This window comes from Tupaia chinensis, unplaced genomic scaffold (genome assembly GCF_000334495.1).
Source record: "Tupaia chinensis unplaced genomic scaffold, TupChi_1.0 Scaffold000423_1, whole genome shotgun sequence".
Classification (NCBI taxonomy): domain Eukaryota; kingdom Metazoa; phylum Chordata; class Mammalia; order Scandentia; family Tupaiidae; genus Tupaia; species Tupaia belangeri.
In genome coordinates this window covers 8844951-8862850 of record NW_006159928.1, presented here as the reverse complement: position 1 = coordinate 8862850, position 17900 = coordinate 8844951, and the positions used below count along the sequence as shown (strand labels likewise).

At 40.8% G+C, this 17900-nt stretch overlaps 1 protein-coding gene across 1 annotated transcript in view; it reads right to left on the bottom strand.

Moving 5' to 3' along the window:
- Window positions 1–17900, bottom strand: part of CFAP54 (cilia and flagella associated protein 54) — a 347206-nt gene that overhangs the window by 25711 nt on the left and 303595 nt on the right. Inside the window, exons 65-66 of the mRNA XM_014590242.1 lie at window positions 7495–7598; window positions 1803–1944 (exon numbers count right to left, since the gene is read on the bottom strand). Coding sequence (XP_014445728.1) covers window positions 1803–1944; window positions 7495–7598 — 246 coding nt within the window. The remainder of the gene's footprint in view (window positions 1–1802; window positions 1945–7494; window positions 7599–17900) is intronic.

Sequence of the window (17900 nt, the reverse complement as noted above, 5' to 3'; positions counted from 1 at the left end):
GAAAGAGGAAGGAGAGGTTGGGGAGAAGAAGGACAAACCATACAGAAAATCTATAGAAATGATCTAAAATTGATAGCTCAAGGGAAAAACAATCATGGTGGGCAGCTACCATCGGCACTGCTCATCAATATTTTTGGTGTTCTTCCAAGAAGGTAGCGGCATTGTTGGTACAGCATGTGGCTTATTTGGTCAACGTCCCATATATGGATGTATCTCCAGCCAGATGCTGGCATGAGAAGACTGGAGCAGACCCCCAGTCAACATACTCAGATGTGGAGGTTGTTTGTCACCCTCCTTCAGCTAATAGCATTGAAAGTGTTTGGTTTTACAGAGCAGGACTGCAGAGTGAGGACGAGTTGGGTGGGAGATTGACCTTTTCATTTTTAAAGTCTTTTAGATCTATTTTTAAGATGAACACAATAACTACAGATTATATTTCTCAGGAAATTGGGTTAATGCACGAACAGAAATTTAAAGAACAGGGAATTAAAGGAGAATGCACATTTCTGACCCTTCTCATGTCCATACAGGGTAAGGAATTCCTGCTCCACTCCTGAAGAAGGAGGGACACTTCTAGATCCTTTAGAACCCATCACTAAGTCGCCTCTAGGAGAGTGGAATGACTTATCTGATTGGCGAGTTTGGGAAAAGCAGCAGAGCATGCTTGTCCCAGCCCCTTCTGGGCACACTGTGCAGACACGTTTTGGAGGCCCTCTACCTGCAGGACTGTTATTCTCTTCTCCTGTGGTCAGCTTGGCAGGGGACAGGAGTGGAGTGATTTTGGTGACACAGGGTGCCAGATGACTGTGTGTGGAGGTGGACAAACCTGGCTAATCCAGGTTAAAATATCAATAAGCTCATTTGGCCACAGATTTAAATCCACATTTTGTAATCAGCTTTATCAGTAAAGATGCTGATATTTCGACCTCTGTCAGTCAGTCTCCTGTGCCCTAGTTCTCAGTGGGTTCAGAAGTCAGGAAGGGAAGAGAAATGATCCTCTCCTCCAAAATTCAAACATCAGTCACCACAAAAACCACTCAGTCCTGTAATCAGATAAATAGCTTACTGGAAAGATACTAGAAAACACATATGCATGGGAAAAGTCTGAAATGATCCATTCTCATCTTCATCTTCTAGCTATTCTTCATGTATTACTTGGGTAATAAAATGATTATATAATAGGCACAGAGTACAAAAGAAAAAAACAATATTAATGTAACAGCATTATTTCTTTCTTTTTTATTTTTTTTGAGAGATTTTCACTGTAGGGCGCGTGCGCTCGCCAGACAGACAGAGAGAGACATAGAGACAGAAAGCGAGAAATCACCCCCCAGGGGGGATGGTCACGCCGCAATCCCTTCTCCTCCATTCTCCTCTCGGGATCTTGGGCACACACGCACATGCGCCCGGCGTGAGTTTCAAGCCACCGGGTCCGGGACGCGAACCGCGGTCGACTACGTGGGAGTCCAGCGACATAGCCATTACGCTAACTGCTGGTTCCCAACAGCATTATTTCTTGAAATTCACAATTATATCTGAATAAGTTCTCTAGGCTGACGTTATTTTCATTCACCATCAGATGCTTATAATTGGTATGCTTAGAAGAAATTTGAAGGAAACATAAGTGTCAAAAGTTGGGTCATATTTGATACTCGAAACAGAAAGCAGAAGGCAGAAGAGTCACAAAATTCAAGTTTAGTTACAGAGTACTACATTGATGGCGTAAAAAGCATTTAAATAATTATGTGTAATGACAACTGTCCTGCAATAGCAATGTCATTTTCCATTATTTCATAACTTACTTCCATTTCTGTATCAACTGTTTTCTCTTCCATTTCTTCTATATCAGATACATTTTCATGTGAAGTAATTTCAGGAACTGCTGGCAATGATATTTCAGCTATTTGTGCAAGATTAGATAGCTTCTCATGAATTGAAATAACTCTGCAAATAATAAATATACATGTATTTTACTTGAAAATTAAGAAAGGCAGTTGTTTATACTCAGAAACAAGAAAATGTATAAAGTCAGTCTTGGTTTCTTAAAAATAGAATTTCTGACACCGCCAAACACCATTCAATCAATCATTCCTTCTTTCAAAATATATGAGCAAACAGGCACAGTCCTAACTATCAGTGTATGATCTTCTTATACACTCAGGTAGATATATAAGTAGAAATTTGCACATATGGGACCAGCAATGGGATAATGGTTATGTCACTGGACTCCCACATAGTTGACCGCAGTTTGAGTCCTGGACCCGGTGGCTTAAACTCACCCCGGGCATGTATGCATGCGTACCCAAAATTCTGAGAGGAGAATGGAGATGGGATTGCAGCATGGCCATCACCCCTGAGAGATGATTTCTCACTTTATGTCTCTATGGCAAGCACACATGCATTATAGCAAAAATCTCTCTCTGAAAAATAAAAAAGAAAGAAAAGAAATTGGCAAAAGCATACAGAAAGAAAAGTGCAGATTCAAAATATTACTGCAGATGAAGATAAGGAAAATAAATATCTACATGGGCAAAGAAACTACAGACAATAATAAAAGATTAATCCTTACATTGCAAATCTTAATACTATGCTAGATTGTCTGGCTAAGCTGAAGGGAAGAATTACAATGTTAGCAATATGTCTAAACAGCCAAACAATGAGCCCGTAACAGTTCAGCATATCGGAGAAGGAAGACAAGGAGGTGGAATAAGACTCAAGACAAAAGAAAACGCAAAATTCTGGGGTCAGAAGATGGCATAATGGTTACATCATTGGATTCCCACATGGCCTACTGTGGTTTGAGTCCTAGACCTGGACACTTGAAACATACCAGGTGCATGTGTGTGTGTGTGTGTGCCCAAAACATACCAGGCGTGTGTGTGTGTGTGTGTGTGTGTGTGTGTGTGTGTGTGTTTACCCAAAATCCCAAGAGGAAAGTGGAGAAGAAGGGATTGCGATGTGACCATCCCCTCTGGTTAGTGATTTCTTGTTTTCTATCTCTCTATTTCTCCAGCGAGCACATGTGCCCTATAGAAAAAAAATATCTCTAAAAAAAATAATGCAAAATCCAAAGAGGGCAGAGGACACAGGGACAGTGATGCTGATAACAGAACGTTTCAGGGGCCATGGGGCAGTGAACAGTATGGGTGCCTGAAGACAGAGAGCAGTCAGTGGAGAGGAGGCAGGAGGTGGAAGGCTTACAGCTGAAGGAGGCAAACAGTCACCTGTATGGACCTCAGTAGCCCCATACTGCACATACGTGTGTGTGTGTGTGTGTGTGTGTGTGTGTGTGCGTGCATGCATGCATCTCTCTATCCAAAGAAGGAGGAACATTTTTTTAAAAAGAAGTGCATATGGCCCAGTCATGTTAGCATGCCTGGCTGATACTCTTGTTGGGTAGACTGAGGCCAAATAGGGGATATCCAGGTTAGACTCTAGGCCAGGCACAGTAGTGAATATCTGTGGTCCCAGGTACTTGGGAGGTTAAGTGAGAGTCATACTGAGATTCAGTCATAAGAGAAAAGAAGTAATGAAAGAACATAAGAAATAGAGAGTCTAAAGAGCAAGCCAACGTCAGGAACATATGCAAGAATGTCAGTCCTACAATTTTCCACAGCATCTTCATCTCCTGTACAGAGTAATACTTGATGTACCCTAATGATGGTTCTCACCAATTAGGTAAATAGTATCTTTAATAAAATATGAAAGGATTTAAATTTATATATTATGTTTTAGAAATGTTCCTATTTAAAAAGCAACAGTTGATAAAAGATCTGTTGTTAAAAGTTTATCTGGAAACTTAACCCTTTAAAATTGGGTCATCTCCAAAAATTCTGGAAAACCTGCCTGATGCATTGAAGAGAGAACAGGATTAGAACTCAAAAGACATGGTGAGCCACGCCTGGTTCCTTCACACACTAGCCATGGGACCACAGCCATGAGGTTCCTTCCTTCTGCAAAACTGCAATGATAAAATCCACTTCATCCAATTCACAGGACTTTTTAAGGATGAAATACCATAACTATGTCTTTCCAAATAAAGGAAAGATGGTATTCTAAAACCTAGAGAAATAATTGTAATTTTTTCCAAAAATAACATAGTTTTCTATCATAATACTTGGGATTGTGGCAAAGGTAGACTATTTTTTGACATTTGGATAGCAGATTATTAGTGAATGTCCAGAACATCACTGTTTTCACTGCCAGTCTAGTTCCACAAAGAGCAGCCTGGGATGAAGCAAAGCAGGCTGGGTCCCTGAGCGAGGACGACATCAGGTGACCCCTAGTCTCAGTATTCAGCCTCACTTGCCATATAATTTGCTCCCTTCCTTTGTTCGCATGCCTGTCATGGTTTTGACTTCCCTCTCTCCTCTGTACTTCTGCATATCTTCCCTCTAGCTCAACACCTGGCCTACCTTGACCTTCTACCTTGGCATGACAAACAAGCATCCACCATCTTGTTTAGGCCAGAGCAGTTTCCTACAGCCTCTGCTCTCATTTATTGATTCCTGGGTACTCTCTCACCCATTCTGCCATGACCTGGAAGCAGGGCCCAACTAGAAGCAGAAACTTGGATGATAGGATATTTCAGGGCAGAGACAGTGGGCTGAGAACTCAACCATGGCCACAATGGGACGACTAACATTTTGATTGAACACAGAAGCCTTCATGTGTGTTTGTTGAGAATACTATCTTTTCCTGTGTTATTTTAACAATAATTCCAAGGATTAAAATACATTTTCTGGGACCAGCAGTTAGTGTAATAGCTATGTCGCTGGGCTCCCATGTAGTCGACCGCAGTTTGAGTCCTGGACCCAGTAGCTTAAACTCACGCCAAGTGCGTGTGCGTGCATGCCCAAGATGCTGAGAGGAGAATGGAGGAGAAGGGATTGCGACATGGCCATCCCTCCCGGGGTGGGGGGTGTGATTTCTCGCTTTCCTTCTCTCTCTCTCTCTCTCTCTCTCTCTCTCTCTCTCTGTCTTTCTGGCAAGCACACACACTCTATAGCTAAAAACCTCTCCAAAAAATGGCATGGTGGTTAAGGGCACTGGACTCCCACTTGACTGACCGTGGTTGAAGTCGGCCAGACATTGTAACTTACTTTCTCACTTTCTCTCTCTCTTTCTCATTCTGTCCTCCTGTGGCCAAATTTTAAATAAATAAATAAATGTAAATAAAATAATTATTAAAAATATGTGTATTTTTTCCTTATGAGAACTTAATTCTAAGATGAGAAAGTAAACAATAAGAGGAGGCACCCAGCTGACAGATTAGTTAAGTTTCTTCTTGCCTGGCCTATTTTTTCTGAACAATTTTACTACTCCTTGCCTTCTAAAAGATGATCAAGATCAAGTGCCCAAATATTGATCTTAACTCTCGTAAGAACACAGGGACTGGGGAGAGAGAAGTAGTCCATTTCCACAGTGCCACCATGATGGGTCAGATGAAAGATTATCAGGCACTGTCTTCTCTGAGAGCTCCAGTGGCAGGGGCATGTCCCTAGTTTTTGTAACCTCACTGTTGATTATAAACACACCAAAATTAAGAAATTTTTGTCATAAAAAAACTTCTGGCAGGCCAGTCCTATAGCCTAGTGGTCTATAGTCAGATCTCACAGGGCCCACTGTGATTTAAATCTGGGCCTATGTGGCTTAGAAAATATGCTGGGCATAACTGCATGCATGTCCCAAATCCCAAGAGGATGGAGAAATGGAAAAGGGTTTGTGGTGTGACTATGCTCCCTTGTGGGGTGCTTTTTCCCTCTGTTTGTTTCTCTCTAAGGAGCATACTCACTCTCTGACAATTTTTAAAAAAGGGGGGAGCTGCCAGTTTTATGAGTTCCTAATGGGCAGAAATCAGAATCGCTTTTATCCTGTGTTTCTGAAAAAAAAATTCTGCATATTTCTGGATTTATAAGGCAAGTGCATAATTTCCTAATTTTGTTAAAGGTATACAACCTGTACACCTAGGTTTTCTGCCATTTTGCTTAAAAGAAAAAAAAATGACTGAATAATTGAAAGTATGCCAACCCTTGAAATAGCTCTTGTTTTATTCTCTTTCATGGTGAGGCCAAAAAGTCATTCAAAATGAAAATCACGGAGTGTGAACAAGACTCCCCAGGGCAGGACAGAGAAGCATCAATCCTCTGTAGGCCAAGCACTTACTAAGTGCCTAGCAAGACAAAGAGCTGACACTGGCAGACACAGGTGTTTTCAAGCATGTTCAGACACTTTCTGGCATGATCCTAACAATAACCTTGAAAGGCAGGCAGAACAGGTGGAGGAAATGGAGACCGAGGTCGGAAAGGTAACAAGCAATGGAGTCAAAAATAACCTAAGTAATAAAACATAAAGAACACAAAGTTTTGAGAAAGTGAAATGGGGAAAGAGAGAAAGCAGGCATGAGTGGAAGAATGTTCTATTGTGTGGAGAGGAAGGAACACAAGCAGGCTAAGGCAGAGACTTTTGACTTTGGGAACAAAATAAAACAGGACTGGATACAGAGGGAAAGGTAAGCCCCAGAGGTGGTGGAGTTTGGCCTTAGTTTTAGCAAGCCTGTTATTTTAAAAACATACCCAAAATGGGGCCAGCAGGTAGCATAGTGGTTAAGGCACTGGAATCCCATGTGGCCGACTGGCAGCTTGAAAAGCACTCTGGGCAGGACCAGCAAATGGCATAATGGTTATGTAGTTAGACTCCCACATGGCCAACGATGGTTCCAGTCCTGGACCCAGAAGCTTGAAACTCATGCCAGACACATGTGTGTGTGTGCTCAAAATCCAATCCTGAGAGGAGACTGGAGGAGAAGGGATTGTGGCATGGCCATCCCCCTTGGGAGGTGATTTCTCACTTTCTGTCTCTCTGACAAGCACACACACCCTATAGCAAAAATCTCTCTTTAAAAAAAAATGGAAAGAAAGAAAGAAAAATCACTCTGGGCACATGTGCATGTGTGCCCAAAATCCTGAGAGGAGAATGGAGGAGAAGGGATTGTGGCGAGGCCATCTCCCCTGAAGGGTGAATTCTCACTTTCCCTGTTTTTCTTCAGTCAGCACACACACCTTATAGCAACAAACAAACAAACAAAAACATTTTAAAAATCCAAATTATAGGAAAATAATAGTACGGCAACGTGCATGTAATGCTCCTTAATCCCTATCAGGTGTCATGAATTATTGCTCCAGCAATCCTACTAGTATTATTATTCCCTTTTTATGGGTGAGAAAATCGAAACATGGAGAAGTTAATAAACTGCTTAAGGTTGTGAAGACAGGAACGCACCTGGCACTTGAACCAAAGCAGGCTGAATTCAGAGTTCAAGCTCTTAACCATTGCATATCATACTCCTCTACACAGAAGAAAAATTATTCTGAAAAAATGCTTTTTAAAAGGTCTCCTGTGCTTTATCTTACACATCACTGAAACCATCTGTTCTCATAAGAAATAAGAACAATGATATTTAGAGAGCTGTGGATGATCCACCTTAAGACTTACCTGTCCAGTGGAATCCAGAAGGAGCCAGCACATAAACTGTAACTAGAATATTTAACATCTGTAATCTTCAGGGGTTTTGTATTATATGCATATAACAATAAAACCTATAAGAAAAATAAAAGGCATTATAATGACATCAAAACTATACTTTACCTCCAAAATATACAGCATTAGTTCACAAAGTAACATCATTGTAGGGCCTGCCAGTGGTGTGCTGGTTAAGGCAGTTGGAGACCAACCATGTGGTTCAAGTCCCAGACTCAACAGTCTGAAAAACATCCAAGGTATTTTGGGGCATAAGTGCCCAAAATCCTGAGAGGAAAACGGAGGAGAAGGGATTCAGGATGGCCATCCGTCCTGGGGAGGGGTGCTTTCTCACTTTCCCTTTCTCTCTTTCTCTGCCTCTCACTGATGAGCACACATGCCCTCTACCAAATTTTAAAAATAATAATAAATAATAATATCATTGCACTTTAAGTTTTTCTTTATAAGAAAGAAACGAGGGTGATTTTCCTCAATGCACTATAAAGAGAAACTATATGACAAGAATTATGCAAAAGTTATAAGAAAAACGAAGTACTATTTGGTAGCAACATTATACTATATTTTATTGCAATGAAGTTTAAATTTCAGCCATTTTTTTCTGCTTTGTTGTTATTGCCTTTATTTGGAATATCTTCACAGAAAAGTGTCCGGTTTAGCTCTCAACAGCCTGCTCCTGAGCTCTAGGAAGCATGCCTTCTTCTGAGCTACCTGACCTTTCTTCTGGGCAAGGGACATTTGGGGATGATACCCCTCTTCTTTTTAACTTCTTTCTTGGGCTTCTTAGACTGGGTTCTCTCGTACAACAGTGTGAGCTTTCTTACGCATCTCTTCCATCATGTCTGGAGTTACATTGTTTTTATGTATGAGAGAATTGTTTCTTGTAAGCGACTTCATCTTCTTCCATTAGGTAATGCATATAGTCTACGATGTTCTGGCCCATGATGTTTCCAATGGACTTTTGCATTAAAGTCCTTGCTTTCAGAATCATAACCGGGGAATCGTTTGGTACTGTGAGGGATAGATAAGCCTTCATCCACTGCTCCCTTCAGGGCCCTCAAAACTTTATTGCCAATGATAGTTCAGATAAGGCCTTCATCCAAATAGCCGGTGAAGACACCAGGTTGACCGTGGATGCTTTCAACATTGCATTTGGACTTCACAGATCTTGTCTATGCCACCTATCAAGAAGCCTGTGGGTCAGCAGCAGGCCAGTACAATACGCTGCAGCATGTCTTATCAGGCCACCCTTCACACTGTTATTTTGGTAGTTTGGGTGAATAAGCTGCACAGACTATCATATCCCCTTCTATACGGGCATAAGCAATCTGATAAACGATATCTCTGTAAGTTACACCAACTATCATCCCGTATTTAGGTGGTTGTACTTATTTTTACCCTAGATCACCAAGCATTTCTTTTTTTATTTTATTTTATTTTTTTTGAGAGATTTTCATTGTAGAGCGCGTGCACTCGCCAGACAGACAGAGACATAGAGACAGAAAGCGAGAAATCACCCCCCAGAGGGGATGGTCACGCCGCAATCCCTTCTCCTCCATTCTCCTCTCGGGATCTTGGGCATGCATGCACACGCGCCCGGCGTGAGTTTTAAGCCACCGGGTCCGGGACACGAACCGCAGTCGACTATGTGGGAGTCCAGCGACATAGCCATTACGCTAACTGCTGGTTCCCACCAAGCATTTCTGAGCATAGTAATCAGTTTTACTCTCTCTTTGTCTTCTACATTTCATTTGGTATCTCTTTAAGTAGGCCTTACTCTTGACAACTTTAACAAATGCCATCCTGCGGAACAGAGACCCATGGCCACGGTGCCACACAGACCTGCAGGCCCACCAGCACTACAGGGGGAAACATTTCAGCCTTTGAAACCCTTATACAGTAGTCAACATACTCCAGGTGAATACTCAAGTTAATTTCTTGTTACTTCTCATTATGTACCTTTCTTATCAGTGGTTCCAGTCATTTTATATATTCTATATATTCACTGAGGCTGTTCCCTTCCTCTTCTTCCCTTTTATCCAGTTCACAAGCAACTTTCCAGCCCCCACATCTAAGACGGAACTTCTCTTGAGAGTTCATGTTCTATAATCTCCCTGTTGTTGGCTTAGAGTCGGTCTCATATGATATAGCACCTATGTACAGGAATGGATCCATAGAATGTAAGAGTCATAGAAACTGAGAGATAATCTGGTCTAATCCTCTCATTTTAGATATAAGAAAGCTCAGATCCAGAGCTGCCACTCGAAATTAGGCACATACATTTATCTATGCTCTCTCACAAAGTAAACTAAGACAAGAGTAAAGGGGTTTTTAAAAAGCATACATCCACAAGGAAAGAAAGAAGAGATGGAGGTGAAGTAGATAACAGATGTCGGCAAAGCTTTGAAGGACAGAAAGCACCTGGAAGAGCCAAGCCAACTCAGAGGAAAGGCTGTGTCCCTCAGAGGGACTGCCGACCACATACATCACTAAGAACCTTGAAAAGGCTTCGGGACTGGAGCCTCAGGTGCCTTGGAAGGCAGGAGTGGATAGAGCTACAAACAGAGGTGGAAGGCAACCTCCCTCCCATCTTTTCTCTGAGTCCAGGCAGCAAGCAGACTCCCCCCTCTCATTGCCTCCTCTCTCCTGGCTGAACTTCTTCCATTTTTCTCTGGTGATGTTAAATTAGAGGTTTATGCTCAGGGATGTCAGATGTAGGACTGAGGTACTGTACTGAACATAATGGAATTAACCAAAAGTCTTTATTCTGACTGAGAGAACCTCTCACACGCCTTACCACAGCCCCTTCGCAGTGTGTAGGAAACCAGGCAGGAGTCTAAGAGAGTCCTCTTTGGGAAAAGTAATCAGTCAGAGAGAAAAGACATACACAGAGGCCAGTAGGTAGTATAGTGGTCACGGTGCTCAACTCCCACATGGTCAACCATGGTTTGAGTCCTAGACACAGTGGCTTGAAAATCTCACGAGGGGTGGGGCTGTGCGTGTGTGTATGTGCCCAAAACCCTGAGAGAAGAATGAAAGAAAAGGAATTGTGTTGTAGCCATCTCCTCTGGGAGGTGATTTCTCACTGTCCTTCTCTCTGTTTCTCTCAGATTGAGTATACGCACCCTACGGTAGAAACCTTAAAAAAAAAAAAAAAAAAAAGAGGGAAGACCTATAGAGACTGGCATTTTAGCATCTTCTAGTGAAACTACTGGCCCCTTCTGCATTTCTTGTACATTGAGGCCAGTAAATCAATAAACCTGACCTAATCTGCTTTCAATGTCTCACTCCTCATATAAAAGGATGGCCAAGGGTCACTAGGGAGAAAGTGGAAGGCAAAACCCAAAACTATCAAAAGAAAGGAACTTGGATAACCAGATATAAGACCGAGAGAGCAGAAGAAAATTTCAATGAAACCATAGCTAACATCCTCGGAGAGAAGAAAGACAATATCGCATCTGTAAAATAGGAAGTCGGTGCTATGAAAGGGAATAAAGAACAAGAAAGAAGTCTTTAAAGTTTTTAAAATACAATCACAACTAAATAATCAATACATATTTGAAATATAAAGTTGAATCTATCTCCCCAAAGAAAACTTACTTTAAAAACATAGATAATAGGGGAGGAAAATATGAGAAAAATACTCTGCAAACCCTTAATCTAACAGGTTCAATATCTGAATAATAGATATTCTAGAAAGTACCAAGATAATCAGAGAGAGGAAATCATCAAAGAAAAAAATCTCCATGAGTTGAAAAATATTACTTTCTATTTTGAAAGGGCCACCCTAAGTATCCAGCACAATGAATGAAAAGACCCACACCAAGGCACATCATGAAATTTAGGCTTACAGAGGACAGAGGAGAGAGCTCCAAAGCTTCCAGAATCAAAAATAAAGGGCTAGGAATCAGGATGGGAGCTGACTTTTCAACAGCAATGCAGAAGGAATGCCAACAGCAATCCTTGACAGAGTTGCCAGAGACGATGAAGTAATGCCTCTCACATTTTGAGGAGAAATTATTTTCAGCTTAGAATTTTAGGCATACAGTGAGTTAACCATTAAAATAAAGATCTTTTTTTCAAACATTCAAGATCTTTTTACCTCCTGGCTAATCTCAGTCTGTTGCAACCCATTAAGTATCTCAGGAAAATACAGTCAGTGAATTGGCCCTTGGCCAGACCTGAATGAACTATAGTAACTCAAGATTAATATGTCATGTTCTAGGGTGTGAAACACACTGGGGAGCAGCCTGTGCCATCTGGTCAGCACTTGCTATAGAAAATGTACTTATTGATGATCAGCATCTGGATCCCATAGTGATCTTCATATCTATTACCAAGTCTGGCCCCACACATGGTTTTTATCACATGAACAGCGTTAGCAAAGAATCCTACTCAGGTAAGACAGCAGCTACCTTGAGACCAAGATATCTTGCCATATTTTGGCGATTCATGATGTGTAGATGAACTCTGCCCTGTGCAACTAAGAAAGGACCCTGGCGGCTGCCCCTTGATATTGTGGGCATCTCTAACAGTTACCTGTGCTTTCTTTACCTGACATGGCTTATCCTTTAATTGGAGTCTGGCAAGTCTTGTGAATAATCAGAACCTCCAGCACACCCTTTCTCAGGAAGGTGGAAGATGTGTTTCTCTGACACAAGAGCAAATCCAGACAGAGACAAGCATGAGACCCAGGGAACCCAGCTGAGAGAAAGAGAGGACAACAGAATTCTCAGGACAATGGTGAATGGGACTCTGAAGATGAGAGTTGAGGGGTCAACAGGTGGGGTGGTGGTTAAGGTGCTGGACTCCCACGTGACCAAGGGTGGTTCAAGTCTTCACTTTCTCTCTCTCTGTCTCTCAAAGTGCATATGCCCTATAGCACATTAAATAAGAAAAAGAAAAAAACAACGTAACTGAGAGAAGTTGGTGAATTTGACAATATGGAAAGGCTAGTTCTTTGAAAGTTCGGGGGAAATTAGAGACTCTAAAATACAGAGGATACTAAGTAAAACAAAAAGAAGGCAACTTTTTCCTCAGGAGAGAAAGAGAAGAGTACCTACATGGTTGAACAATGAATGATAATTACATAGTCACAGTGCAAACATTGACTATGGTTTAAACAAGAATCATGATAGAACTCGGTTTGGAGAATGTGCAAATCAGGGAAGAGTGTGTGTGAGAGAAGAAAAGTGATTGACATTGGTCTTCATCCCCCATAGTAATGTGTAAGGTTGATTGTTCAGGAAATCATGGGAATTTATATATAGAAATAATACCAGAAAAGCATAAAAGAGAGTTGAAAATAATTACATTTGAGGAAGGGGATCCAGGGATGAAGACTGTGAGACAGAGCACTGTTCTCCTTTATTCGTTTTACATTATGTGCATATTTTTCAAAAACCATACTGTATCCAACAAAGATACACAATGGTTACCTGTGAATCAGAACTACAGTAAAAAAGTCAAAATTTAATTTTTCAAATTATGTAAACTTTGACAAAACATTTTTGAAAAGAAAAAAAAGAAATGAGGTCTAGAAAAATTATGCCAAGATTACAAACTGTCTTATGGTGTTTGCTCTTGTTTTGTCTGTTAACCTTGAATCCTGGATGGAATATACAATCCCCGAGAACAGGGGTGGCATCTTACATTTTTGTTGGTGGTGTTCATAGCCCCTGATACATGTCAGTATTTTCAGAATCACTATACACTATATGCATGTTTTTTTTTAATTATACCATAGCTCACAAAGATGTACAATGATTATATGTAAATCAGAATTACAGTGAAAATAAATCAAATTTTGATTTTTCAAATTACGTAAAATTTTGACTTTTTTTTAAAGGTTTTTGCTATAGGGCATGTGTGTCAGTGAGAGAGAAAGTGAGAAATCAACCCCATGGGAGATGGCCACGCCTCAACCCCTTCTTTTCCATTCACCTCCTGGGATTTTTACGCATGCATACACATGCACCTGGTGTGATTTTCAAGTCACCAGGTCTAGTAGGCCTTGTGAGAGTGCACCATAACTACTACATCATCTACTGGCTCTGAATTTTGACATTTTTTTAAAAGAAAAGGAAAGGAGGCCTAGAAAACGTACACCAAGATCATAAAATGTCTTACGGTGTTTGCTCTTGTTTGTTTGTTAATCTTGAATCCTAGATGGAGTGTGAAAGCCCTGACGACAGGGGTGGCATCTTATATTGTTTTAGTAGTGCTCACAGCATCTGGTACGTGTCAATATTTTTATATTTAGGGACTTTTCATTATATCCAGTAAGGGCTAATGAAGTTCCCTAAAGTAGGTTAGTGGAAACCATTAAATAGACTGCATGTTTCATATTCAACCCAGAATAATGAAAGTGACTTTCTGCCTCCTTGGACTGATACTTGTCCATGGCTTTTTTTTTTTCTTTTTTTTTTTTTTACAGGTTTTTGTGCCCACTGGAAAGAGAGAGAGAGAGACAGTGAGAGGGAAAGTGAAAAATCATTCTCCCCAGGAGGGATCACCATGCTTCTCCTCCATTCTCTTCCCAGGATCTTGAGCACACATGCTCATGTAACTGGTGTGAGTTTTAAGTCACCAGGTCTGGGACTCAAACCATGGTCTGCCATATAGGAGTCCAGTGACATAACTGCTACACCATCTGCTTGCTCCTGTCTATGGCTTTCTATTACCAGTTCAAGGTCTTTTTTGAGTATGGCACAGACATCTAAATTCAAACAGCAACATTCTAGGATCAGAATAGACTTGAGTAAAGTGAGACAATAGCCAAACAGTAAAGCCTAAACTCACTTGTGCAGCTGTTGTGAGCATGGTTTCTGGATCCAGTCTTGGTTCGCCTCGCCTCCACCACTTATTAGCTGTGTGATCTTGGCGAGTCACTTAAGACCCTGCTTCCTCATTTGTAAAATGGAGATGCAGAAACCCCCAACCCAAGGACTGGTACAAGGTTTCTTCCATGAGTCAATGTAAAATGCTTAGAGCAGTCCTTAAAGCAGTGTTATTGTTGCTTTTAGCCCATGAACACTCCTGGCTGCTCACCCTTGGTACTTATTCTTCAAAATCTCTGAACCTACTGGTAATCACAAACTGACATGACCTCCCAGCCAGTCCTTGCCTAATGCACTAGTCGTAAGTACTATTCCTAACTTGCCCTCACTCTTCAGTGATACATCGCACCCTGTATAGCTTTGCATACTCAGGATTGGATTTTAGAAGAGACAACCCACTCCTGATGAAATTTTCAATGTTCCTTTCTGCAAAGACCTTTTTTTTTTTACAATGGCAGAGAAATTATATGGTTTTAATAAACATGAGGAATATATATTTTTAATTTGTCTTATATATAAAATCCCTTAGACCACAGAAATGAGGGGAAGCAAGAACTTCTCTGCCACTAGATGTGGTTGATTCCTGACTTCCTCGGCTTTGTATTTTAATCACCTAACAAAATGCCTGGCAATTTTTAGTAATTAAAAACATTTAATCACAAAATGTTTTGCTAATTAGTAAGCAGCTAAATTACATGTGTTTTGTAATAAATCAATACAATTTAACTCAAAGAGTTAAATTCTCACTTCTATTTTTGTCACACATGAGTTGTGGCATTAGGCAAGTTATTTTAATACACACGGCTTAGTTTTTTCATCAGTAAAATTAGGATATCAAATAGATATTCTCTTAGTGTCTTTTCAGTTCTGAAAATTTGACTTGAGTGGTATCAAGAAAAGCCAGAGAGAATGTTCTCAATGGATCCTACCATATAAGACAGCAGTGGAGACTTACTAGAGCCACATATGCATTGGTTGCTCTGAGCTGGGTTGGCCCTTCTCAAACCTGAGTGGTGCAAACATAACTCAAAGAATTATTGTAATACTCATGAGTATTACTAAAGTGCATATTCTAAATCAGTACAACTCAGTTGGGGCCTAAGAATCTACATTTTAAATGAGCTTTGAGGGGATGCCAGTCCTACTTGTCCTTGACTACTTAGAGTAGTAAAGGCCAGGGACTATCAGATGTAAGTCCCTGCCTCACTTACACAGCCATCATCTTGCCCAGTCTCAGAAGATGGACGTAATTTTGGATCCCATCCGGAGGACCAGATTCTAGCTAGTCATTTGGCCAACCAGACCAGAATCCAGAATGCATTAGAAAGAAACCCCAGGCATCTGTATATTTCCATGAGTTACTACACTCCATCAACTTAGATGGTGATAACACGGAGTTTCTACTTTCATTATGACTTGGAAGTTTTCTCAGAAACTCTTCCTTGAGTATCCTTCCAGGACTGAGCATGTTTTGAATGCATACTCTGCTTATTTGGGACCTGAAATCAAGTCTAACTCTTATTAGAGGTATGGAGACTTTAAAGAACTTTTTGAGCACTGGCTCAAAATCTCTCATGCTCAGACTGGCTGGATTTCTTTTTTTTTGAGAGGTTTTCACTATAGGGCGCATGCACTCACCAGACAGAGAGACACAGAGAGACAGAAAGCGAGAAATCATCCCCTAGGGGGGATGATCGCGCTGCAATCCCTTCTCCTCCATTCTCCTCTTGGGATCTTGGGCACGCACGCACATGCACCGGGCATGAGTTTTAAGCCACTGGGTCCAGGACGCGGACCATGGTCGACTATGTGGGAGTCGAGCGACATAGCCATTAAGCGAACTGCTGGTTCCCAGACTGGCTGGATTTCTGCACTGAATAAATATATCTCCAGGAACCATTTCAGTTCTATCCAACTTTGTGCCGTCACTTGCCAGATGGAGTCTGGCTTCTTAGTGCTTGGCTTGATTAGACTTCTGCACCCGATCATGCCTGAGTCTTCTATAACTTCAGACTATCATGCCCTAGATGTTCAGATGCACTCAATACAGCAGCTTTTTAGCAGATTTGATTCCTTCCAAATTAGGTCTCAGATGCCAAAAGGAAGGTCAGCTACTCATCCTTTATCACTCCTCCCCACTAGTTCTCTCTGCATTCCTTGAGCCTTATTGAGTTATGAAGATAATTTCAATTTTATTCTGAACCTCAAATGGCCTGGCTTGCGAACCAGTGCATCTTATTAGAACCCTGGATACTAAAAAGAACAGAAAGATGAGACAGGATAAAGCTAAAGGTCCTTAGATATGATCTTGAGAGACATTTGGACCATCAAACCTTTGGCCATGGTTGTATCTTTTTATGGCTAAGCTATAGTAGTATGTCTCTGGAACTTAAATTAGCCATTTTTTCATAGTTATAATTAAAGGCAGTGCCTGAGAGGTTCATTTAAAATGAACCTCTTTGGTGTCTATTCCCATAAAATTTTTAAATTGTTCAAAAGATGCTTAGTTTGTAATGAAGTTCCAGTGAATGGCTTATAATGTAGTTCTACTAAAGTCTACTACTCAAGATAATTTTGTCAAATAGGTAATATAATTTCTACTTCCTATATTTAGGAAGTTGGACTTTCCCAAGTCATGAACTTAACCCCAAAGTATCATGGCATAGAAATACTCAGTCCCCTGAATTATCCTTATATTTCATATCAAAACTTCCAGTGTCAGGGTTTTTAACTCTGCTGTGGCCAATAGCCCTAGTTTTCATTGGCATTCCTGCTTCAGTGCAGTAGATAAACTGAAACAATCAAAGGATGTTAACGTGCATTGTCATGCAGTGATCCTTTTAGACTCTGGAAACTCCAAAGCCTTAAGTCAGGTACTGACTTTCACTGCTGCTGTGCCCAGAGGCTAGAAGTGCCTATAGCCAGGACCAGCACCTGAAGACTGAATGCAGCACCATGCTTAGCAGTGCAGACTCTGGAGTCAAGGTGCTTCAGTTTTGACTCCTTGCTTGCCTACTAGCATTTCTCCATCCTGAGTTTCTGTTTCCTCTCTGCAAAATGGGGTTATTGATAGCTCCTACTTTATAAAGTTGTGAGGTTTATGAAGTACGTGGAATACAGCATGAAAGCTTTCACTATTGTCATTACTTTGTGGGTTTCATAAGCTTCAGCCAGTTGTTTGACACTAAAGTCCTAAAACAATGAATAAAGGAATGCACAAATATACCAAGATTTAAATTATCAAACAAATTTCAGCATTATCTTCCAGAGGATAGTCTTAAGTCTGAGAAGATCCGGTTCATCTAACTCAATGTTTCCTGTTTTGTTTTGTTTTGTTTTGTTTTTGACTAAGCTTTATGGCAGTAACTACATCTTTTATTAGGACCCAACACAGGTACCCTTGTCAAAGGGAAAATAATATGCCCAAATGAAGAAATGGGAAAACTGTGTTCTGCTTTTTTTCCTGTGTCTTGAGAAAACCAAACAAGCAACTTACTTAAATCAGAATTTGGTAATAGGTGCCCT